Raw genomic sequence first — 25,447 nt, forward strand, 5'->3', positions numbered from 1 at the left:
ATGAGACATGTTATTATACATTTTTAAATAAAAATGCAACGAATAGCCCTTACGAGTGTCCCCTTTTAATAATTTTAAGCGCCTTATTCAGTTGGTTTTACATGCATACCATCAGAACTAAGAAGAAACAATAAAGAAACGTAAGCTGAATGCCCTTTCTGTAGTGCTATGTTGATTTATTGAAACCGATAAGATGTACAACGCAAATTCTAATGATAAATAGCTGCAAAAAGGCTTAAAGTAACTAATAGCTGCAAATCATGAACGTAACGCAAACAGGTGACCCATTTAATGACCCGTGGTGCATGCTCATTAATTAAACGTTGCAGAAATTGGTTTATATTAACGCTTGGAGGTATAACCTGGCTTTGAATTGTGTTGTTTTGTTCTTAAAGAGACAAAATAAACCTGATATCACTTTATTTGTTTTCTATATGGTATGTTTCTTGAAAAAAAAAAAAAAAAGAGAGAGAAAAAAGATGCATATAATAGCCCATATGTGCGGCTGCAAAGGTGTGAGTGTGCAGCAGCATGCTACTGGTTGAGTGCAATATTTGGTCTTGTTGCTGGACAGGGACGGGCATCATCGGGGGCATATCACCCCTCCCACATCCACACATCACCCACACGCACAGCCCCAGACACATGCACACGCACGCACCAACGCGCACACACACATACACACGGAATCTCTGCTCAGCCATGGCTCCCTGGTAGATGCTCAAAGCGGCTGTTGTCAGAGCGAATTAAATCTCTACTCACTCGCTGCTTTTCCTCCTGACCTTGCCTGCCTCCGGTTGGGTTTTCAATATTTTATTCAGGATTCCTGCGCTCGTGTCTCCCCATGGCTACATCGGATGGACTAGACGGCTGTCTGCAACGAGGCAGATCTCAAAGTGACCCGAACATACTCACCGAACCGGGCATCGATTTGGTTCACAGCGCAGGTAAGAAGACAGACGCGTTTTTTGTGCAGAAATATATCTCTACATCCTATGTTGTTTTTTGTTTTTTGTTTTTTGTTTTTTGCATCTTCTTTGGCGATGCAGCGGTTTCCAAAAAGCATCCTTGCATTGCATCCCCAGTGGGATACCAAGACACCAAGGGATAATTAGCACATATGCTCCCATCCTTTGGACGTAAAACACAGGCTGTAAGGTTTTTGATGGTGAAGCTGCAAATTGAAAATTAATGTGCCATATCAGCGTCTATGAATGGCTGCATGCCCCTCCAGTTTTGCGCGTTTATAAAGACGCTTGTAGCCCATTGGGTTGTTATGGCTGCGAGTAGTAGCCTATTTAGGAATCAGCGTGTTGTAGGCCATTTAATATGATACTAAGGAGTGCAACATGTACACTATTTATTGCTTTCTGCAGAACCCACCCGTATGGAACAGTCTTATTTATCACCGCACCATCCGCGCGCATGTGTTTTTATTTATTTATTTATTTATTTTTGTTGTTGTCTTATCCGATCACAGCTATAATACACATGGTTTTTGACTTCAGGGTGCACATTTGATCCTATATGCACGCCTCAAACAGCTCCCTCCCTGCATATTGACAGCTCTGACAGCCCCCCCACCCACCCACCCATTCCCTCTTCCACCATGACCCGATCACTGTTATGATCAATGACCGGCTTTCCACGTGATGGGGTCTATAGGTGGATAACCCCTCCTTAATTTTGCACAGCCATGCATTCATTGAGCAGAATAGACGCATCGATTCCTGCAGGTGTGCTTTTCCAACATGGAGCCTGGGTTTGTTTATGTCTCTGTGGTCTGTTAGTCATCCCTCTGCATATGGAATAATGAATTGATCTTTTCATTAATAAAAAGGAGAACACCGAAGGGAGCTAGTGGTGTTTTGCAGTTCTCTTTATGAACTCCTGCAAATAGACTTGTTACATCTGAAATGCAGACACAGCAGCCCGGAGAACTGACAAGGAGCAGACACAGAGCACATAGAAGAGCTGTTTTTAAGTCACTGCACTGGCTTTAGGGCTGATTTGAAGATTCTTGTAGCAGAGAAGACTGATAGATAGGAGGTTTTATCAGCAGAATTTGGCTCTGATAGTGGCTGATGGTTCATATCAGGCCTCTCTAATGGAAATGCTGACTTTGGGAGAACATAATAGCTCCAAAAAAAAAAAAAAAAAAAAAAAAAGAAAATTGCATGTAGAATCATCTGAATTTTTGCAGTTAGTTTGATGTTAAAGCTCAGATTTATTTTATTTTATTTATTTAATTAATTTAATTAATTTTTTAAATTAGTGATAAGCAAAAAACAAAACAAAACATCACAACAACTAGAGGATTATGTCTTTACAAGTTAACTCACCTTTTTTAGAACATAATAGGAGTTAATCAGTGGTGGATGATCTCAGATTGTCATATACCCACCTGAGACCCAGCAATGCGTTTTTGTCCTCTGCAGTGGACAAGAGTTTCATAGCTTTATTTAAAACAAAAAAAAACAAACAAAAAAAAAACTGTCCACTGCAAAGGACATTTAATGAAATAAAAATGAAAATTAGCTGAAAATCTGTGGCATCATAAGGTTACCAATCAAGGCAATTATATAATGTTAAAAAAAAAAAAACAACAACAACAAAAAAAAAAAACTTTTACTTACTGGGTCTCAGGAAGATATGCACTCCTGATCGAAATCTTAAGACCAGTTGAAAAATTGCAAGAATTCACATTTTGCACTGTTGGATCTTAAGAAGGTTCAAAGTAGAGTTTCAAAACACAAAAAGAAGAAATGGGAGCGAGACAAAAAAAATTTGAGCAATTTATTTATTTTTTTATTAGTGATAGTTAACAAGACATTGTGGACAGAAAAACAACAACACATAAACAAAGGGAAAATCAAACAAATAAACAAACCAAAAACAACAACGACAGCATAATGACCAACAACAACAATGACAACATCATATTACAATGAAAAAGATAATAAATGTAAAGAGCAACTAAACAATATAGCTTGGTTAGAGGTGATAGGGAAAAGGAGAAGAGGAGACTGTGAATGAAAGTGAGAAAGAGAGAGGGGGAAAATAATAATTGTTGTAATAATATATATATAAGATACCAGTAGTCTAATTTGCTAGTATTATTGTGGCGGTGGTAATGGCAGAGGCTGCCACAATACAACAATGAGTTAAATAATGTAATATTTGTAATAATGTATTTGTATCAGTTACTGTCCATTTGACTGTATATGAATGAATTTAAATTAATAAGTAAAAAAAAAAAAACAGATTTATTAATAACATTGACATGTATGTGTTCATTTCTTCATGAACTTGTTAAATTCAACAGTTATATCATTTCTACTCAGTCACATTTGTTGACTTCCAGCGGTATCAGTGATGCTATTTAGGGCAGTGGGCGATTAATGGGCCCTTAAAAATCTATCTTTTACAAGGTTTTGGAGTCACTGAATGGCATAAACACTGGCCGATCTCTCAGACATGCTTTTTAGATACAAATCCCTAAGATCCCCTGACAGTTCTCATGGATTTGAACAAAATCACACAGAGAGTCAAGGCTGTAATATGCTTTTATTGAAGGCACCTTATCATTTACTGCCTTTGTTGCTTTTTTTTAATTTTATTTATTTATGATGTAGTTTAACCTGTTGTAACCTGTAGACCTGAGACCCCGGGAAAGTAAAAGTTTTGGCTTTTTTACTTTAAATAAGTGCCTTGATTGGAAACAGCATGATGTAACAGTTTTTCCAGATAATGTTTCTTAATGGAATATTATGGAAGAGGATTAGGGCCACAGGAAAAATATAATAAGAATTAAGGTCCAATTTACTTTTTATTATTATTCTGAGAAAAAAGTCTGAATTCTGAGATTAAAGTCAGAATTCTGAGAAAAAACTCTTGTCTTTGTCCCCCCCCCCCCCCCCCCCCCCCTCAGAATTCTGACTTTAATCTCGGATTCTGACTTTTTTTTCCTCAGAATTCTGACTTTTTTTCCTCAGAATTCTGACTTTTTTTTTCCTCAGAATTCTGACTTTTTTTCCTCAGATTGTTGACTTTATTCTTAGAATTCTGACTTTTTTCCTTCAGAATTCAACTTTTATTTTCAGAATTCTGACTTTAATCTCAGAATTCTGGCTTTTTTTCCCCCTCAGAATTCTGACTTTAATCTCAGAATTCTGACTTTTTTCCTTCAGAATTCAACTTTTTTTTTTTCAGCATTCTGACTTTTTCCTCAGAATTCTGACTTTTTTTCCTCAGAATCCTGACTTTTTCCTCAGAATTCAGACTTTTTTTCTCAGAATTCAGACTTTTTTCCTAGAATAATAATTCAAAAAAATACACTGGACCTTTTTTTTCCAGTGGCCCTAATCCTCCTCTGTAGAATAACCTTTACAATATATATATATATTTTTTTGATATTATTATTATTTCATAAAGCTGTGAAATACTTGTCCCTTACAGAGGACATAAATCCTTCACTGGGTCTCAGGAGAGTATAAAAAAGTTTAACTTATCTTCAAAATAATCCATAGAAAGATGCCTGTCAGATAAGGCACTATTTATCATAAAATCATGTATCAATACAATGCTTCAAAGGCTAAAACTTCCCTAAAATAAAGTAGGGCTAGTGTCTGTAGTGGTCACTGTAGCCACACCCTCTTTTATCTCCATCCATTCCAACTAGAGCTGTGAAATTAGGTTGACTCAAGCAAAAGAGTTATGAACGACTGCAAACAGTAATACAGTCCTGTATATGTGGGTCTGGTCCAACTGTTTCTTCAGTGTGTTGTTTGAATGTTGCTCTGCGAAGCACACTGGGCTGAGTTTTGGTGTGAAACTCTCTACATAAATAAATTTGAGTAAATGTAGGCCGTAGATGCTCTTTACTCCAGTATCCTTTAACACAGGGTTTGATTTTTACATAAGCGAGGCTATTTCTGGTTGTATGGTGTGGGCTTTGGAAAGAGTCATTACTTACTCCCACACATGTTGAGTTTTACGCACATGAAGAATGCTTCAGTAAATGATTCAGAAAAAAAAAAAAAAAACCCTCAGTGTCATTCACCTTTCAACTGTTCACTAATGAGGCCTGGGTTTTTCACATCTACCAAAATCACACCTGTCTGCGCTCGTCAACTGCCCCATAGCGCATTTTTAATGGACCCTCGCTGAATCCAAGCCTCCTATGGATGATTTAATTCGCACATAGTTGGATGTGATAATGTCACACTGGGTCTTTGACACACCTGAGTAAACAACGCAGGACACATCAGCCATGCTAGTGGAGGCAGCCGCCGCTAACAGGGATGAGCAAATATCAGCCTTTAACCCCTTGGAGACTGTTGTTGCTGGGAATTCAACTCAATATTCCACTGGTTTTGTAACGAGGTGCAGCTCATATATATGTTACCTGGTTACCTATGATCATTTTCAACAACCTGTCTTTAAGATTAGGATTCTGTATTTGTCAGTATACAGATCACACACACAGACTAAACTGACCTTTTGCATTTAACCCATCACTAGAACATGCAGGAACACAACACACACACTACTGGGAGCAGTGGGCTTGACATAGCAAGCGCCTGGGGAGCAAATGGAGGTTAAGTGCCTTGCTCAAGGGCACATCAGCCAACATGCAAAATCAGATATGCGAGTATTTTTAACCATTCTGAATTTACTGTAATTGTATGTAACCTTGATGTAAATATTTATCATATGCTGTATTCATAGATGTATTTGTTTTAACATGTGTGGTTGTAGCATGTCGTTTTATGCAAACTTAAATATCCTTTCTTTCTTTCTTTCTTTCTTTCTTTCTTTCTTTCTTTCTTTCTTTCTTTCTTTCTTCTTTCTTTCTTTTAGATAGGATAAGATATTCCTTTATTAGTCTCAGAAGGGGAAATTCCAAATTCTTTCTTTCTTTCTTTCTTAGTCCCATGAGGGGGAATTCCTCTTTCTTTCTTTCTTTCTTTCTTTCTTTCTTTCTTTCTTTCTTTCTTTCTTTCTTTCTTTCTTTCTTTCTTTCTTTCTTTCTTCCTTTCTTTCTTTCTTTCTTTCTTTCAGATAGGATAAGATATTCCTTTATTAGTCTCGCAAAGGGAATACCAAATTCTTTCTTTCTTTCTTTCTTTCTTTCTTTCTTAGTCCCATGAGGGGGAATTCCTCTTTCTTTCTTTCTTTCTTTCTTTCTTTCTTTCTTTCTTTCTTTCTTTCTTTCTTTCTTTCTTTCTTTCTTTCTTTCAGATAGGATAAGATATTCCTTTATTAGTCTCACAAAGGGAATACCAAATTCTTTCTTTCTTTCTTAGTCCCATAAGGGGGAATTCCTCTTTCTTTCTTCTTTCTTTCTTTCTTTCTTTCTTTCTTTCTTTCTTTCTTTCTTTCTTTCTTTCTTTCTTTCTTTCTTTCTTTCTTTCTTTCTTTCTTTCTTTCTTTTAGATAGGATAAGATAGTCCTTTATTAGTCCCACAAGGGGAAATTCCAAATTCTTTCTTTCTTTCTTTCTTTCTTTCTTTCTTTCTTTCTTTCTTTCTTTCTTTTAGATAGGATAAGATAGTCCTTTATTAGTCCCACAAGGGGAAATTCCAAATTCTTTCTTTCTTTCTTTCTTTCTTTCTTTCTTTCTTTCTTTCTTTCTTTCTTTCTTTCTTAGTCCCATGAGGGGGAATTCCTCTTTCTTTCTTTCTTTCTTTCTTTCTGATAATGGAAGCTACCATTACCTATAATCTCTTTATGTGAATCATCAGTTACTACAGCTTGTTTGTAACAGAAGTTATACTATGTCATTTACATTATCCCTATCAAATAAACTAACTTCCTGCCAGTCCAGGGAATCAAACCTACAACCCTTCAGTCACAAGCCGAGTCACAAGTCAGCCAAGAACTCGACCCAGCCAGGAGTTGAGCCTAGAATCCTCAGTCAGATGCGTTACCCATCGCGCCCAGTTTCGCTAACAGTTATTAATCATGACGTTCTATTGATTTTTTGATCGTTTTTCTTTTGTTTGGATAGTTGACTGAAGGAAGTGATCAATAGTAGCATCAATAAAATCATCTACATACCTGAGACCGGAAAATTGATGCCATTTATGCCTGATGTCACTAATTTACATCATAGCTTTTGTATGTGCTATGTTCTAATTAACAATCTCCACTTAATTTAGCACCTGCTTGAAAGCCACAACACAAATAGGTTATTGTTTTTATTTCATTGTAAATAAATGTAGGCGATAAGGGGTTAACTCTTGAATATGTACCAAGACACCATTTATATATGAGTACACAAAGACGCAGCAAATACACTTATCACCGCAAGGACAATGTCGGTGTCTAGTGACCTAAAGTACACAACGTCGGCCCTCCCTCCTCTGTGTAGATCATCACTGCGCTAGCGTCTGGGACATGAGTCTTTGCCAAAGTAATCCTTTGGCAAAGACTGCCTTTTTCCCCCAACACAGTGGCCCTTGCAGCTGCAGAGGCTGACACCGTGTTCATCCCTTTTACTCAACGCTGAAGAGAACAGTCAATAGAGACGGTGGTTACAGTTGACCATGACTGAACCAGGGCAATGTTTTCTCTTGAATGAAAGTGCAGTAATCATGGAACAGAAGCCTCCGGACCTCGAGGGCGACCAGTCAGCGTCTGCTCCTTTAACTCCTGTCTAGGGATGTAATGATTACCGGTACAATGATAAACCGCGATAAAATTGCAGACGGTTAAAATTCTAATTTTCATGATAACCGTGTTTGATTACCGCACTTTAAGGGGAAAAAAACGCCTAGGTAAAGATCTGCTTTTATGTCAAATATTTGAGTATAGTTTTAATTTATGACAATTTTAATTTTATATACCTCATATTTGGAACCAATATTCACTTTTAAAGTCTTTGAAAAGGTTCGTTAAACATCTTTGTGTTATTTATGCAATAAGGTATATACATTTTTCAAATTGGATTTTATTTTTTTGTGTGTTTTCTAGCCTTTCATATTGCCATAGTAGGTTAAAGTGAAAAAAATAACAGGCAAATGATATAGATGAAGCTGTGCTGAAAAAAAGATACCCAACATGGGTATAATAAACATTTGTTTATATAGTATATAAAGGCAAAATCAAAAGTACTGAAAACCGGCCAATATAGGCTCAGACTTCTAAAGGTTAATATTTGAAAGTTTCTGCCAAGAGCAGGTACATTATGCCTATTATTTTATTTGTTTTTTTGTTTTTTTTTTTAATTCAACTTGGTTAAATTATTTCAGTGTGTGTATTAGTACTTTTTGAACATTTTGAGCACAGTTTCAATAATACTGCGATAATAATGATAGCCGTGATAATTTTGGTCACAATAACCATGATATGAAATTTTCATATCGTTGCGATTACCGGTACAACAATAAACCACGATAAAATTGCAGACGGTTAGTATTACCGTTAAAATTCTAACTATCATGATAACTGTTTGATTACCGCACTTTTATGTCAAATATTTGAGTATAATTTTAATTTATTACAATTTTAATGTTATATACCTAATATTTGGAACCAATATTCACTTTTAAAGTCTTTGAAAAGGTTTGTTAAGCATTTTTGTGTTATTAATGCAATAAATTATATACATTTTTCAAACTGGAATTTATTTTTTTGTGTTTTCTGGCCTTTTTATGTTGATATAGTAGGTTAAAGTGAAAAAAAAAAAAATAGGCAGATGATATAGATGAAGTTGTGCTGAAAAAAAGATACCAAACATGGGTATAATAAACATTTGTTTAAATAGTATATAAAGGCAAAATCAAAAGTACTGAAAAACAGCCAAAATAGGCTCAGACCACTGAGGGTTAATATTTGAATGTTTCTGCCAACAGAAGGTACATTATGCCTATTATTTTATTAGTTTTTTTTTTAATTTTTTAAATACAACTTAGTTAAATTATTTCAGTGTGTGTATAAGTACTTTTTGAACATTTTGAGCACAGTTTCAATAACACCACGATGATAATGATAACCGTGATAATTTTGGTCACAATGAAATTTTTATATGATTACATCCCTACTCCTGTCTATTAAGACCTTTAATACTCTCACTTCTAATTGTTTTCCACACATCTTTTAATGTTATCTCATGGGAGCTGAGTGGAGATATGCTGGCTGATTCTGAAGTATGTTTTGAAGTTTGTTTAAAAAAAAAAAAAAAAGCAGCCATATCAAAACCTCCAGCTGTTCAGTCAGACAAGGAGCCTTTAGATTTCCCGCTAATGAAATGTCACTTTCACTCCGAGTTTCACTTAGTCATTGCAGAGTGTCAAGCGTGGTAATGGTGTGGAGAGGACACCTTGAAGCTTTGCGGACAGGGAATGTGTCCAGGTAGTTCTGTCCCTGTGGCTTCATTCCATAAATGAAAACATCGATGTAAACACAAATGGCTTTTCAGTCCGGCTGCTGCACACAGGAATGCAGCAAAGGACTATTTTCAGCCTCCATTAACCTGCTATTTCGCTGTAGACAATTAACAGTCCATAAAATGTCAGAGACGCACATTTTAGAACCGATTTTAGCCTGGAGTTGTGTGATATGAGTGCTATCCTTTATAACAGTATAGGTCACCTCATAATGATGTGGATCTTGCAGTAGCACATTTTCTATAAATTATGGCTTTTCACACCCAAACATGTCCTCTTTTAGCTCTTCTGTGTTTATGTAATCAGAAAACAACACAAAGTACTGCCTAATAGGGCTGTGTATTGACAAGAATCTGGCAATACAATACAACAAAAACAACAAAACACAACTTTTTGTTTAAAAAAACCCCCAAAAAACAAAAAACCCTGTTAATTACAGTCGAATAACAATTAGCAATTGATTTACACTCAAATATGTTACTGCAGATCAGGTTTATCAAGAACAGGAATGTTACAGTAATGGTATGAATTGCAGTGTGTTACGGGATAGTGCATAAGTGTCCACTGTGTTGATTGATAATGCAAGTAAAACAACAAAATCCATGAATGTACAAAAGAACAGCTGTAGAACAACTGTCCTCTACAGTGACCGCTATTCACGAAAGGGTTAAGTTTTAACAGAGGAAAATGTTGTGATATAGCATAAGATCCTGTTCTGATCAAATAAAAATGTGTTTAGTATTTATGCATATTTCTGGTGTAATTCAATTCTTCCAGGATAAAAATCTTTCTAAAAAAGAAACAAACCAAAAAAATTGCCTTTTTAACCGTATCGTGATATATCGTGACATATCGTATTGTGATCCTAGTATTGTGATTTGTATCGTCTTGCCAGATTCTTGCCAATACACATCTCTAATACTTACACATAAATATGCATACAGTAGCATCTACCGCTACATTAAAAAAAAATATATATAGTTAAAAAAAAACAGTACAGGGTGGGGAAGCAAAATTTACAATATTTTGAGGCAGGGATTGAAAGACAGTGTATGACCAATTAGTTTATTGAAAGTCATGAGAATTTATTTGCCACAAGAAATGTACATAATAGAAAATGTTTTTATTCTATGTGTCCTCCTTCTTTCTCAATAACGGTCTTCACACGCTTCCTGAAACTTGCGCAAGTGTTCCTCAAATATTCAGGTGACAACTTCTCCCATTCTTCTTTAATAGTATCTTCCAGACTTTCTCGTAATAGTTTTGCTCATAGTCATTCTCTTCTTTCCATTATAAACAGTCTTTATGGACACTCCAACTATTTTTTGAAATCTCCTTTGGTGTGACGAGTGCATTCAGCAAATCACACACTCTTTGACGTTTGCTTTCCTGATTACTCATATGGGCAAAAGTTTCTGAAAAGGTATGGATAATAGTGTTAGGTATGATTATGACATCAATATATGTTTGGTTTCAAAACAATTGACGTAGTGCCTGCTGAGAAAAAACAACTAAATGTTCATTGTAAATTTTGCTTCCCCACCCTGTAATAAACCAAATATTGAATAAATTTCCATCGTCGTTCTACTGGAAATGTTAAAGATCAGGGAGGGAGACAGAAAGATGCCCCTAAAGCTTTCAGGGATTCATTCGGCCGGCAGATTCATGTTCACATGGAGCCTTAAACGCCCTTAACAGTGGACCCAATTTGTCCATTTGGAGGATAGTGTTTCTAACCGGCAGCTCCCACTGATCAGTGTTTTTCAGGTCTCATCCTCTCATCCTCCTCCGCCGGTCTCGTAGATACTGGGATAATCCTCTCAGATCTGACATCAGAAGAATCTCAGAGGATTGCAGGTATAAGTGGAGCCCCCCTAATGAAGGACGAGATATCAAACCCTGTGAGAGCTGATACTGAGCTGCGACGATGACTCACCCCAAACCACAGCAAAGCTTATTCTCAGGCCATGACGAGTAAATACGGGAAATTCTGACTCAGCTGGGCTTATATAATGTGCCCCCAATCAACGAGGCTTTGTTTAAAATGAAGAAATAATGTCCTCAAAATGGTATTTGTGGAAGGAATTCATACATTTATAAATAAAAATACTGTATGCCATCCACCACCTACCATCTAAAACAGAGGTCTCAAACATGTTTGAGTTGTTTTTATGTTCAGTTAATGATAGATTTTGTTGAAAAAGTCACTTTTTTTGTCATCTTTTTCTGATTTGATCGAATAATCTTTGAGTTTACTCTGAGCTTTTATGAACATCTACATGATGAGTGAATGAAATATAGGAAAATACATGATTTTAAGTGAAAAAATACATAAAATACAGAGGAGAACATTATAATAAATGGCAATAAATCAGGTTAAAAGAGAGAAAAATCCATTTGGGAACTGACACAAAAGTAGCACTGGGTCTTTATGGGTTAATACATATTAAACTGGACAGTTTTATAGAGTTTGCACAAAAGAATTGTATCTTTCAACAGAAAATGATATGGAGTTTTTATGAGCATCTACATGATCAGTAAATCAATGATATTTTTTGTTGAAAATGTCAATTTTTTTCAAAATTTTTTCTGATTTGATCCAATAATCTTTGAATTTACTCTGAGCTTTTATGAACATCTACATAATCATTAAATTCAATATTGGAAAATACATGATTTTAAAGGAAAAAAACATCAAATACAGAGAATAATATTATAATAAATGGCAATAAATCACCTAAGAAGGGTTAAAATAGAGAAAAATCCATTTAGACATTCAGAGGCTCTGTAGTGAACACGGAAACATCATCTTCTACTGAAACATTGATTCACCAGTAAAACCCATGGAGTTTGACAAATGACAGCGGTTGTAGATGCATGTTTTTATGTTCAGTTAATGACACATTTAAAGTTTGATTTGATTTGATCTTTCTCTCCTTTATGTGAAGCACTTTGTAACATGTTGTTTTAAAAAGTGCTATATAAATAAAATAAAAGCTTTACTTATTTTATTGAAAAAGTCACTTTTTTGTCATCTTCTGATTTGATCAAATAATCTTTGAACTTACTCTGAGCTTTTATGAACATCTACATGATGAATAAGTGAAATATAGGAAAATACATAATTTTAACTGAAAAAAACAAAACAAAACATAAAATATAGAGGATGATATTACAACAAATGGTAATAAATCACCTAAGAAAGGTTAAAATAGAGAGAAAAATCCATTTGGGAACTGACACATAAGTAGCACTGGGTCTTTATGGGTTAATACATATTAAACTGGACAGTTTTATAGACTTTGTGCAAAAGCGATATATAAACTTACTCATATTAGGCTGCTCTTTGAACAGAAAATGATATGGAGTTTTTATGAACATCTACTTGATTGGTAAATCAATGATATATTTTGTTGAAAAAAGTCCAGTTTTTTTCTAATCTTTTTCTGATTTGATCTAATAATCTTTGAGTTTACTCTGAGCTTTTATGAACATCTACATAATGAGTGAATGAAATATGGGAAAATACATGATTTGAACTGAAAAAAAAAAACATAAAATACAGAGGATAATATTATAATAAATGGCAATAAATCACCTAAGAAAGGTTAAAATAGAGAAAAATCCATTTGGACGTACAGAGGCTCTGTAGTGAACACGGAAACATCATCATCTACGGAAACATTGATTCACCAGTAAAACCCATGGAGTCTGACAAATGACAGCGGTTGTAGATGCTTGTTTTTATGTTCAGTTAATTATATATTTTATTGAAAAAGTCACTTTTTTGTCATCTTCTTCTGATTTGATCAAATAATCTTTGAACTTACTCTGAGCTTTTATGAACATCTACATGATGAATAAGTGAAATATAGGAAAATACATAATTTTAACTGAAAAAACCCCCCATAAAATATAGAGGATGATATTACAATAAATGGTAATAAATCACCTAAGAAAGGTTAAAATAGAGAGAAAAATCCATTTGGGAACTGACACAAAAGTAGCACTGGGTCTTTATGGGTTAATACATATTAAACTGGACAGTTTTATAGACTTTGCACAAAAGAAATGTATAAACTTACTCATATTAGGCTGCTCTTTGAACAGAAAATGATATGGAGTTTTTATGAACATCTACATGATCAGTAAATCAATTATATATTTTGTTGAAAAAGTCATTTTTTAAATCTTTTTCTGATTTGATCTAATAATCTTTGAGTTTACTCTGAGCTTTTATGAACATCTACATAATGAGTGAATGAAATATAGGAAAATACATGATTTAAACTGAAAAAAACAAAAACAAAACAATAATCCCAGAAGGGGAATTCAGTTCACAGTTACCCTGCCTTAAGCTGCTTGTTTAACAGAAAATGATAAGGAGTTTTAATGAACATCTACATGATCAGTAAATTAATGATATATTTTGTTGAAAATGTCACTTTCTTTCTAATCTTTTTCTGATTTGATCCAATAATCTTTGAATTTACTCTGAGCTTTTATGAACATCCACATAATTAGTGAATATAATATAGGAAAATACCTGATTTTCACTGAAAACTGCAAAATGCAAGGGATAACTTTATAATAGATGGTGATAAATCGCTTTGGAAAGACAGAAAAAATCATTTGGAAGTTGTGACAAAAATAGTTGAGGGTCTTTAGGGGTTAAAAATGAATCTACTTGTACATTATCACTGTGAAATCCAATACTCATGGTGATAAATTTAAGAAAACCCGTTCTAGCGGAAAAGGAGGGTCAAAGGGGAAGTCTGTAAATGTTTGAAATTAAGCTGCAATTGAATAAGTGGAAAATTTAGCAAAAAAAGGTTAGTCTTAAGTCCAACCTGGAGCCGACAGACGCTGGAGTTGAAGAGTCATCCTTGTCCTGTCATTAATGAGCAGTCAAGTACACTCACAGAGGTGGAAGGGAGAGGTAAAGGGGAGCTGGGAGTGGTGTGGTGTTTGGTGTGTTGTGTTGTCCATGGAGGGCTTTGAACTAAACTGAACTGTGTCAGACTGAAGGCGGGTCAGAGCCCAAAGCACCGTTCCACAAGCAGAAGGAAACAGCAGCGTCCTGCCATGAAAACACAGGATACACTGACAGAGGATATGAGACAGGGACAGAAGGGGACAGAGGGGAGGGTTAGAGCTGTTTAGACTGGCCATATGTCCATCTGTCCATCCATCCATCCATCTGTCCGTCTGTTCATCCATTCGTCCATCCGTCCATCCATCATCCATCCATCTATCCATCCATCCATCCATTTGTTTGTCCATTTGTCCCTTTGTCTATCCAACCATCCATCCATCCATCCATCCATTCATTCGTCCGTCCATCCATCCATCCATCCATCCATTCGTCTGTCCATCTGTCCGTCTGTCGCGTCGTCTATCCATCCGTCCATCCATTCATTCATCTGTCCATCTTTTCGTCCATCCCTTCATCTATCCATCCATCCATCCATCCATCCATCCGTTCGTCCATTCATCTGTCCATCCTTTCATGTATCCGTCAGTCCATCCATTCATTTGTCTGTCTGTGCGTCTCTTCATCTACCGTCCGTCCATCCATCCATCCATCTGTCCGTCCATCCATTCGTCCGTCCATCCATCCATCCATCCGTCCGTTTGTCCATCCACCCATCCATCCATTCATCCATCCATCCATCCATTTGTTTTTCCATTTGTCCCATTGTCTATCCAACCATCCATCCACCCATCCATCCATCCATCCATCCATCCATCCATCCATCCATCCATTCATTCATTCATTCGTCTGTCCATCTGTCCGTCTGTCCGTCTGTCGCGTCGTCTATCCATCCATCCATTCATTCATCTGTCCATCTGTCCGTCCGTCCCTTCATCCATCCATCCATCCATCCATCCATCCATCCATCCGTCCATCCTTTCATTCATCTGTCCATCCAACTGTACATATTTAACCATTTAATTTTCATAGTTTTAGGGGAAGCCGAGCTTCCCTTGCAGTCTGTGAGAAATGGCCTCTGGTCAGCCCATAGTTTGAAGATCACATTATGAGGATGATAAAAGTGATGTGCATTGGAATGTCTGGATCCATTCCTGTGTGGATCCTCAGCTGAGTTATATTTTGTTTGTGGTCAGATCAAGTTAGAAATAAAATGATAAAATGAGACCTAAAGAATCCGGACTTATTCTCCGAGCTTCCAACAAAAGAACATGTTAACAAGGTCCTGTGAGATGTGGATTAATAACGGTCTGTTACTAACTAAACTACATGTTTTTTGTGCTTTCACAGTAGAATCACGCTACTCTGGCAGTTTAACCCTCTGAAAACTGAGATTTCTGAAAAAGCTGCTGATTTCTGTTATAATTTAGACACTGGCACTTTACGGCTATGTTATGTTATAATATAGATAGACAAAAATACAGATGATGCAGAAACTAGCAACATGATTGGATCATGTCAGCTGTATTCATCCCTAATTCGTCATGCCCTTATGCTACATTATTGGAGAGAAAATAAGACATCACCCTTTAGTATCTGCCGTTAATTCAACATGACACTGGATTACAGGCGATTCTGTTCTTGTTGCCTCTGTTAGCAGCTGTTGTTCAGTTAAATTCTGTTTTTTTCTACAGTATCTTGATGCCACTGACTACATTCACTGCAGATGCTGTTATTCAGGCAGTTCATGATAATTCCTGTGTCCAGCAGCGCTATCATCCTCCAGATGTCCAATGCTCATGTGGATGGAAAACATCTCATTTTAACCCATAAAGACCCAAACATCCATCGTTAAGCAAAACCATCCACAGATCTAAACTGTTTAATACCTGTTGGGCCACTAATCCTATCAATACATGTAAATAATTGTGTAAAATGCAGTTTGTCATCCTTTCATGGTCATCAGATATGACCCATTTGGATGTTCAGAGGCTCTGTAGTTACCGTGGAAACAGTCATCTTCGACAGCATTGATTCACCAGTAAAACTATGGAGTTTGATGAATGACAGATGTTGTAGTGGCTTTTTTTAATTTTCAGTCATTGATATTTTTGCTGAAAAAGTAAGTTTTCTCTGTTTTGGCCTCATCACCTTTGAATTTACTCCGAGCTTTTATGAACATCTTCATGATCAGTCAATTAAACATGGGAAAATAGAGGATTTTCACTGGAAAAAATGCAAAATTCAGAGGATAATATAATAAATGGTGATAAATCACTTAGGAAAGGTTAAATAAAGAGAAAAATTTTATTTGGGAACTGCTACAAAAGTCACACTGGGTCTTTATGAGTTAAATGAGTATCATAACATGATTTACTGAGGTTTGTGGCTGTTGATTTACTACAGAGTTTTCATGAACATCTAAATGAAATATAATAAAATACATAATTTACAGTGACAAATTCAAAATACAGAGGATAATATTATAAATGGTGGAAAACCACTGAGGAAAGTTTTCTTTTTTTTTTTTTTTTTAACAAAAGTAGCACTGGGTCTTTGTGGGTTAAAACAACTTTTTTTTTGTTTGTTTTTTGGATGTGGCCTGAAAAGTTAAAGGGGCCATATTTAACTAAACCCACTTTTATTAGTCTTTGGTTCATTTATTTGTGTATTTGGACCCTAATAGTTCATAAAGTTTGAATTTGAACCCTTCAGGTGCTGCAAAGCTATCTTTATATTCATTTTGGCAAAAATCGAGTGGATTTCTACAACCTATTTTAATTCCTGCTAAATTTGTTACGTTTTATAACTAGTTACATCACAACATTTACACATATAAGGTCAAGACTTGCAACGAATATTCCTCCGAGTACGACATACTTGTTTATCAGCTGCAGTGGTTGTAGTAAAAACTGAAAATATGTCCAAACTTCGAGCCGATTACCTAAAATGTTCAGTTGTTGGTTGAACGGGACAGAGCAGCACAGCCAACAACCTGGAGGGGGCGGGGCTCAAAATGACCTTTCTGGTGTCATTCCTCAGAAATAGGGTTGAAGATGGACCTGTGGAGTTGAATTAATGAAGAATTCAGACCCAAGCAGAACATTTACAGTTTATGTAGACCACAGGGAAATGTTTTAAAATACACAATTCCATTTAAAAACAACAAAATATCATTCCTTTAAACCCGTTTTCATTCCTGCTTAATTTGTCACGTTTTATAACTAGTTATGTCACGACATTTGCACATATAAGGTCAGCAGCAGTGGTTGTAGTAAAAACTGAAAATATGTCCAAACTTTGAGCCGATTACCTAAAATGTTCAGTTGTTGGTTGTATTAACGAACACAAGTGGCTGAATGGGACAAAGCAGCATGGTCAAGAACCTGGAGGGGGCGGGGCCTGAAGTGGCTCATTTGCATTTAAAGGGCCAGCGCTCAAAACCACCTTTCTGGTGTCATTACTCAGAAATAGGGTTGAAGATGGACCTGTGGAGTTGAATTAATGAAGAATTCAGACGCAAGCAGAGCATTTACAGTTTATGTAGACCACAGGGGAAATGTTTTAAAATGCATAATTCCACTTAAAAACAGCAAAATATCACTCCTTTAAATTAAATACTGATAAATCTCAAAAGAAAGGTTAAATGTCGAAGGAAAATTAATTTGGAAGTCTATTTAAAAAAGGTAAATATCACTCCTTTAAGTGCTAATCCCTGAGATGAAGACCTGTATTTTGCCTGCTCATCTTCCTGAAAGTAGAAGTTTTCTGTCAGAGTGAATAATCATGAACAGAACAGCTTTGTGCTTCGTCTGAGTTTTGGTAGATCTAAGCCTTAGTCAGAGTTTGTCTTTGTGAAACCAGTCCCTGATGTGGAGGAAAAAAAAAAAACGCTTGAGCTCCCATCTTGTCATGTCTAATTAAGTTCCCACTTCCGATCTTCAATGGCAAAGCTATAATTCACCACTGAGTCACCACTGCCTCTTCCTGGTCAGCCTTTAGGTACTATGAGTCATTCAAGGCCACCTGTTAGTAGTAGCCACCAGGGAGCTATTCATTCCCCCTCCATGATACGCCGAGGTCCACGGAGGCCAAGAAGAAACACTTAAACATCTAGAGTGGTAATTCTGAGAGTGGTTTCCTGGTTCTCTGACAAAATATCCACTCTCAGCATCATGAAATTTTTACTGTTGTTTATTATTAATTGATGTAGTCGGGGCTGAGGGAGGCAAATAGCCGGTGAAAGGAGTAACTATTTTCTAAAGCTTTGAGGTAGTGATACGTATCTGTCAGCGATGAGTACGAGTCCTGAATCATTTAGTCATTTTAAGGTCCGGAGACGGCAGGAGGAATACAAGGTCTTCGTGAAGTGTGTTGTGATTTTTCTGCAAGAAGTCAAAGACGACTACAAGTGGGAGGTTATTGTTAATAGTGATGCACTTTTTCATATGATCATCAGTGAAATCATAAATTGTACCAATTCACTGCTGTCTGTCATTTCCTACTGTACTGAGAATAAAATACACTCCTTATGTCAATATTTTTTCCTTTTGCTTTGCTTTGTTTTCTAAAAAATGACACAGATGCAGGTTGCTGTTTTTTCATTGAGGTTATACTCATTAGATTGTGTTATTTAACCAAATGAAGGTCCTGTTGAGATGAAATATTTATTATTAATTAATTCATATTTTAGGTTATGTGTAGGAATTTTTGATTTACTTATGGGATCTGACATGGGAATTTAGGGGAGGTAGAAGGAGGGGTACGGGGGCGGGAGATTATAAATTAAACCTCATCCCGCTCCTTTTTGAATGTTTTTCTTGCTTTTTATATAAGTCTTTTAGGTGTTTGGTTTTAATGTTATATTCGAAATAAATAAACAAACAAACAAGCAAACAACAAAATATCTCTTTCAAGAGTTACATGGCAATAAAGGCAGTGCAAACAACTTTCACACTGTAAAAATGAATAAATGCAATATTATAACATAAAGATAAGAAAAGAAATGATATGAAAACAAAACAAAAGATAAGATAAGATAAGACTTTATTGATCCCATCATGGGGAAATTCCTCAGTTGACAGTAGCAAATACAAAAATAAAGAGCGTGAAATATAAAGAGAAAAAATAAATCTGCTGTTTATATAAGTATTCGTATGAATTTAGATTTCAATTTAAATATTATATACATATTTTCAGTGTATTTGCACATAGAAAGGTGAAGTGCACAGCAGTCATAAGAGACATATTTTTCTGATTCTGTGAATTATTTTGATCACACCATTTAAACACAAGACGTGTTCATTTTTATGCAAGAAAATCATGGTATGCTGTGTCAGTTTTCTGTCATAAGGCTCAGTGAGCTGCATCTCTTATGTCAGGTAATAGACATTGCAGTGAGTATTTGACCTATCCAATAGCTACACAGCATAGTCAATGCATGGAAAAATAAGGATTGAATTACAGATTACACCCTGTATTCTTAAATTTCTCAGACAAAAGCGTCACTTCCATCTTATCTGTGATTGGTTTACTCAGCGCCTGTTAGTCCCGCCTTCATATTTGGATTCAAGCCCGGGATTCCAGATGGATTTCTCATTGAGAAAGATGGATGGATAAGGACTGGCTAGTTGATTAATTAATTAATTAGTTGTTACACACATCTGAGCCTTTGTTTTAGTGTTTTTGGGTTTTACATAACTGAAAACTCCAAAATAAAATATATTTTTAAAAAAATTGAAAAAAAGATGGATGGATGGATGGATAGATGGATGGATGGCTAGGCTAAACAAACACTGTTTTTGATTTGTCCAAACATGATTCTTGTCGACTCTGGGACTTGTTTTAGAAGCTTGAAAATATGTCCTCTCTTTTCCGCAGTGGCATTATCCAGCGTCAGGTCATGTATATTCATATTTAGTCTGTTGATTTGGACAAATAAGAGACAGCTGCAGATGGAAGCTGTGGATTTCAGCTCCTACTGTTTTCTCTCCCTAGAAAATTTGTCAAGTATGTAATTAAAATTTGATAAGAAAAAGGCCTCTCTACGCAGTCATTTTACATCAACTATTTAACACTGTATGTAAATATGAAATGACAAGGGCTGCACGATATTGGAAAATACTGACATTACAATTTTTTTTAACCCTGCGATATGAAAAAATACTGAGGAGTAAATAATAGCTGTTTGGTGCCGACATAAATGATCAAACTAATTAGTTGTGTTTCCTCTTGTTGTGGCAACAGGTGTAAGGCACTGTCGACACAGAACACGTGTTTCAGTAGTTGCTTTTCCATTGGACATCTGCGTAAAACTTTACTGATATTTACTAAACGTCGAAGAAACAGAAGTGCGTAATGTCGGTTTTTCCATTAAATCACAAATACGATGATTCGTTTATTTATTATCACGAGATGACATGAGAAGTCATTCCATAAACATGGCGACGAACGTAAATAGGGTGTTGATTTCCAAAATATATTCATAATTATTATATATTACCCCTCTATCTCGTATTAAATTAAACAAAAGATCGGGTTTCCTGGTGTCCACACATGCCGCGACATGTTCTCTTCTTCTTTCTTCGCTTGTTGGAACGTACGTCCACATCCGATTTTTTAAATTCACCTGACTCTAGTTGCGAAAAATTGGTCTTTCCATTGCAGTTTTGCGTGATATACCAATTACGCTATGCCCGAAAAACCACCTCTTGTCAGCGCAAAAACTTTGAATCGAAAAATGAGACTTTTGGCAAAATTGTCATTTTTCCATTAGATAATTTTTTATGTGCAAGTTATATTTGTGCAATTTGAGGGTCAATGGAAAGTGACTAATATCATTCTTCCGTAGCCGAATTAATTCCAGATAACTGGACGCCATTTTTCTTTTTGGCACCAAGTCGTCATTAACGATGATTTCTCTTGTTCGTTGCTCTTTTTTCAATATTGTTACCAGCGACTCACTCCAAACTGATTAAGAACGATTTGTGATTGTGTCAGGTACCCTTAAATTCGATGAGAACACGTGAGTTCATTTTGCCCCTAGATTGCAGGACCTGCGATGCTGACTATTGCGGACACGTACATCGCGATATCGATGCTCAAACGATATATTGTGCAGCTCTAGAAAGGCCCTGTATCAGATATGTGAGTTTTGTTCATCAGCATTGCACAGTGCTGGAAAGGTTTCATTCTGTATCTAAATCAGAACATGGACCAAAGCCTGGCTGTCTGGGCGTAAACCTACTGGATGTGGTACCAACTGTACTGTAGCGCAGTGGATCCGAGGCGGCTGAATGGGGATAAGCTGCATCTGGTCGCCTTGTTGAGCTCTGTTCTCTGTGGACGCCTTCACTGTCTTTCAGCTGGCCCCGAAAATAGAGCACAAAAATGACGACGAACAACAAAAGCCCTACATCATGCCTGGTCCCTGTGGAAGTGGAAGAGCGGGAGAAAGAGAGAGAGAGAGAGCGAGAGAGAGAGAGAGGAGAGAGAGAGAGAGAGAGAGAGGAGAGAGAGAGAGAGAGGGAGGCAGATTAGGCATTTGACAGCGTTTTGAGCCATGTGTTGCTACGACTGTTGCCGGGCGCATACATCTGCATGTCTGTGTGCGTTTGGCGTGTGCATTGATCTGCAGGAGAGCTGGCGGTCTGTACAGGATATAGTGCACACCAAAAAAACTAAATCACAGCCCGAACGTGCTTGAACAAGGCAGTCAGGTAGTTAGAACAGACAGGCCTTAGAGCAGGGGTGTCAACCTCATACCCACATACAGCCTAATATGATATAAGTGGGCCAGACTGGTAAAAATAATAACTGAAAAATTAATTATGATATGTTAACATCTACAAATATCTGAATAACATGAACAACTGGAAACATCTTAAGAAAAACAAGTCCAATTTTAACAATATTCTGCCTCAGATTATCAGTTTATCCTTTATACATAAGCATTACAACTTACATTACAATCACAAATGCATGAAACATTTAGTAACAGGCAGAATACTGGTAAATTCATTTATTTATCTTAAGACATTTCAGGTTTTTCACATTTTTTGTAAAATAACAGTTTTTAATATAAACATTTTCATGTAATTTTACTTTTTTACATTAAAACAAAGATACAATTTGTTGTTTTCATTGTTTATAACAGGGGTGTCAAACTCATTTTGGTTTCAGGGGCCATATTTAGCCCAGTTTGATCTCAAGCGGGCCAGACCAGTAAAATAATGACTTAATAACCTATAAATAATGACAAATCCAAGTTTTTATTTTTGTTTTAGTACAAAAAAAAAAAAACAATTAAATTTGAAAATATTTACATTTTACAAAAAGATGTGAATAACCTGAAAAAACAGAAATTTTATTTGAAAAATGAGTGCAATTTTAACAATGTTATGCCTCGACTTATTTATACATGTACATTACACACAGTGTTACATAAACATTTGGTAACAGGCAGAATATTGTTAAAATTTCGGAGTTTGGAATTAAAATTTGCACAATTTCTACAATATTCCATCTCTTATTATTAACACAACTACAGATCACAGTGGATCCATAAATGCGCAAAACATTTAGTAACAGGCAGAATATTGTTAAAATTGCACATTTCGGGTTGTTTTTCTTTGTTTTTATTTATGTATTTATTTGCATTTTATTGTGAAAGAATAGTTTTGTAAATGTAAATATTTTCACAGTGTAATGTGTATTTTTTTCACTTAAATTTTTTCCACATAATTTCCAAAGAAATTTCTAGTTGTCATTATTATGGGTTATTGTGTTGTTATTTTTACTTGAGATCACATTGTTCTGTATGTGGAACCTGAAGCAAATGATTGGACAACCTGGACTGTTCAGGTTAATTTTTGCACTTTCATCCTGCGGGCTGGAATGGAACCTTTGGCGGGCCAGATTTGGCCCCCAGGCGCATGTTTGACACCTATGGTTTTTAACTTTAATATGATAGTATTTTACTGGTTCTGACCCACTTGAGATCTAATTGGTCTGTATGTGGAATTCTGATTAAAATGATTGTGACGTCTTTGATGTTAATATCTTCAGTGTAATTTTTGTATTTCACAAATCCATCCTACGGGCCAGATTGGATCCTTTGGTGGGCCGGATTTGGCCCCCGGGCCGCATGTTGACACCTGTGCCTTAGAGGACCGAAAATGAAGACCCGGGCAGTCCTGAACACCTGTCAGAGACCACAGTGTAAAGGCAGGATGTCAATGGAGCTATTTAGCTTTTAACAACTGAGGTTAACGGAGTACAGTAAGTCACATGCACTATGCTTTGAGACACAAAGGGACTCGGGTAGAAACTCCTTTGAGCATCGACTTTGTAAGACAGTGAAGACCCATTTTACAGAAAACACAAGAAAGGATCTGGAAAGAAAAGGACAGGACAGAGGAGGCTGAATTAGTGAGGCACAGAGAAGCAGCGTGAGGAGAGAACGAGGCGAAGAGGCGGCGGCCTCTGTTGAAAGAAAGCCAAGAAGTTGTCCGAACTGCTAACTGGCCACAGTGAGATGATGGATAGTCTATAGGAGAGCCATTAACAAAGAGGCACAAACTGTGTGGGTCTGATTGGGAAAGCTCCACTACCTGGACACTCTTCAGAGGATCTTATACGAACCTTAAAGCAAAATAATTAAGCTGTTGTTCTATTTAGAAGATTTTACCCTCATTTATCTTCCTCATTATCGCTCCTGCTTTAGGTTTGTTTGTGTCGTTCCAATAATTACCTTTATATGTGTGTGTTTACGGTTTTCCAAAGCAGAATACACTTGCTACCTTCCAGTTAGCCCAGAGTTTTCAACCTTGGGGTCGGGACCCCACGTGGGGTCGCCTGGAATTCAAATGAGGTCACCTCAAATTTCTAGTAATTGATAAAAAAAAACTAAAAAAAAAAAAAAACAAAATATATTAATTAGAAAAGCCCCCCCCCCACCCCCCCCGATCACCAACAAAATTTAATAATTTAATAATTTGTTTCTTGCGCCAGTATCAACATTTCCTGAAATTTTCTTTGAAATCTGTCCATAACTTTTTGAGTTCTCTTGCACATGGACAGACAGACACACAAACCAACGCCGGCAAAAACATAACCTCCTTGGCAGAGGTAATAAGAAATATATGGTGAGTTGACAGAGACAATCCCAATCCATAAAAGACACGACAAACTGAAGCTGAAACTGCAGCACTGTGGTTCTGTTTATCTGTCAAATGTTCATTGTGGTCAGTTTCAGATGCTGCAGCTCTTTCATAATTCATAGTTTGAGTTCTTGTTTGTTCAGTATTAATTGTCAGCCTTGTAAATCCAAGCTGGACTGACTGTACATATCCTGACCAAGGAAAATCAAATTCTCACTTTATGCAGTAATCGACACCTGGCTTTTCTGCCTCCGTCCATAATAATATACATTATATAGACTAAATGCCGTCTAAAATTAACGTTTATTTGCAAAATAGTGTAGCAAACTGTTACATGATCAAAAGCAAATTAATTTTAGGCAAAAAAATGTCTCTGTTTGGAATGTTGGGGGTCGCCAGAAATTTGTGATGTTAAAATGGGGTCATGAGCCAAAAAAGGTTGGAAACCACTGAGTTAGCCATTTATATTGATAATTCTATCAAAAGAACCCAGCAGGAACCATACCCACATATTCTGGACGTGCCCTGAGATCAGACCTTTCTGGGACGATATATTTGAACACAGTTTTCAACCAAACATTTTCTAAAGATTTAAAGTTAGCTATTTTAGGTGTAATCCCACAAAGTTTAGAGGGAAATAACCCAAAATACCTCTTGCGAATTTTACAAATGGCAGCCATTAAATGCATCACTAACAAGTGGTTGAAACCCGAACCTCCCACATATAACATTTGGATTGAGAAAGTGAAGGAAATCTATCAGATGGAGCAGATTACATATGTACTTAGAATTCAGGGAGAGATATTTACAAAGAGATGGAGTCCCATGATTAAGCTTTGAATGCAATAAGCGTTCAGAAAGGTTGTGTTTGTCATTCATGTTTCATTTGTGATTAATCGTAATCAGTATCTACTGCAGATATCCATTTTTTCTTTTTTTCTTTTTCATGTTTGCCATATGGG

The 25,447-nt window shown here is 36.2% G+C and overlaps 1 protein-coding gene across 1 annotated transcript in view; it reads left to right on the plus strand.

Annotated features, from left to right (window-relative positions):
• The first annotated feature begins 621 nt into the window (after positions 1–621).
• The window catches only part of phactr3a (phosphatase and actin regulator 3a), a 167,900-nt gene continuing 143,074 nt past the window's right edge, over positions 622–25,447 (plus strand). The window contains exon 1 of the mRNA XM_030139130.1: positions 622–947. Within this exon, the coding sequence (XP_029994990.1) occupies positions 845–947 (103 nt within the window). The 5' untranslated portion in view covers positions 622–844. The remainder of the gene's footprint in view (positions 948–25,447) is intronic.

This window comes from Sphaeramia orbicularis, chromosome 7 (assembly GCF_902148855.1).
Source record: "Sphaeramia orbicularis chromosome 7, fSphaOr1.1, whole genome shotgun sequence".
Classification (NCBI taxonomy): Eukaryota; Metazoa; Chordata; class Actinopteri; order Kurtiformes; family Apogonidae; genus Sphaeramia; species Sphaeramia orbicularis.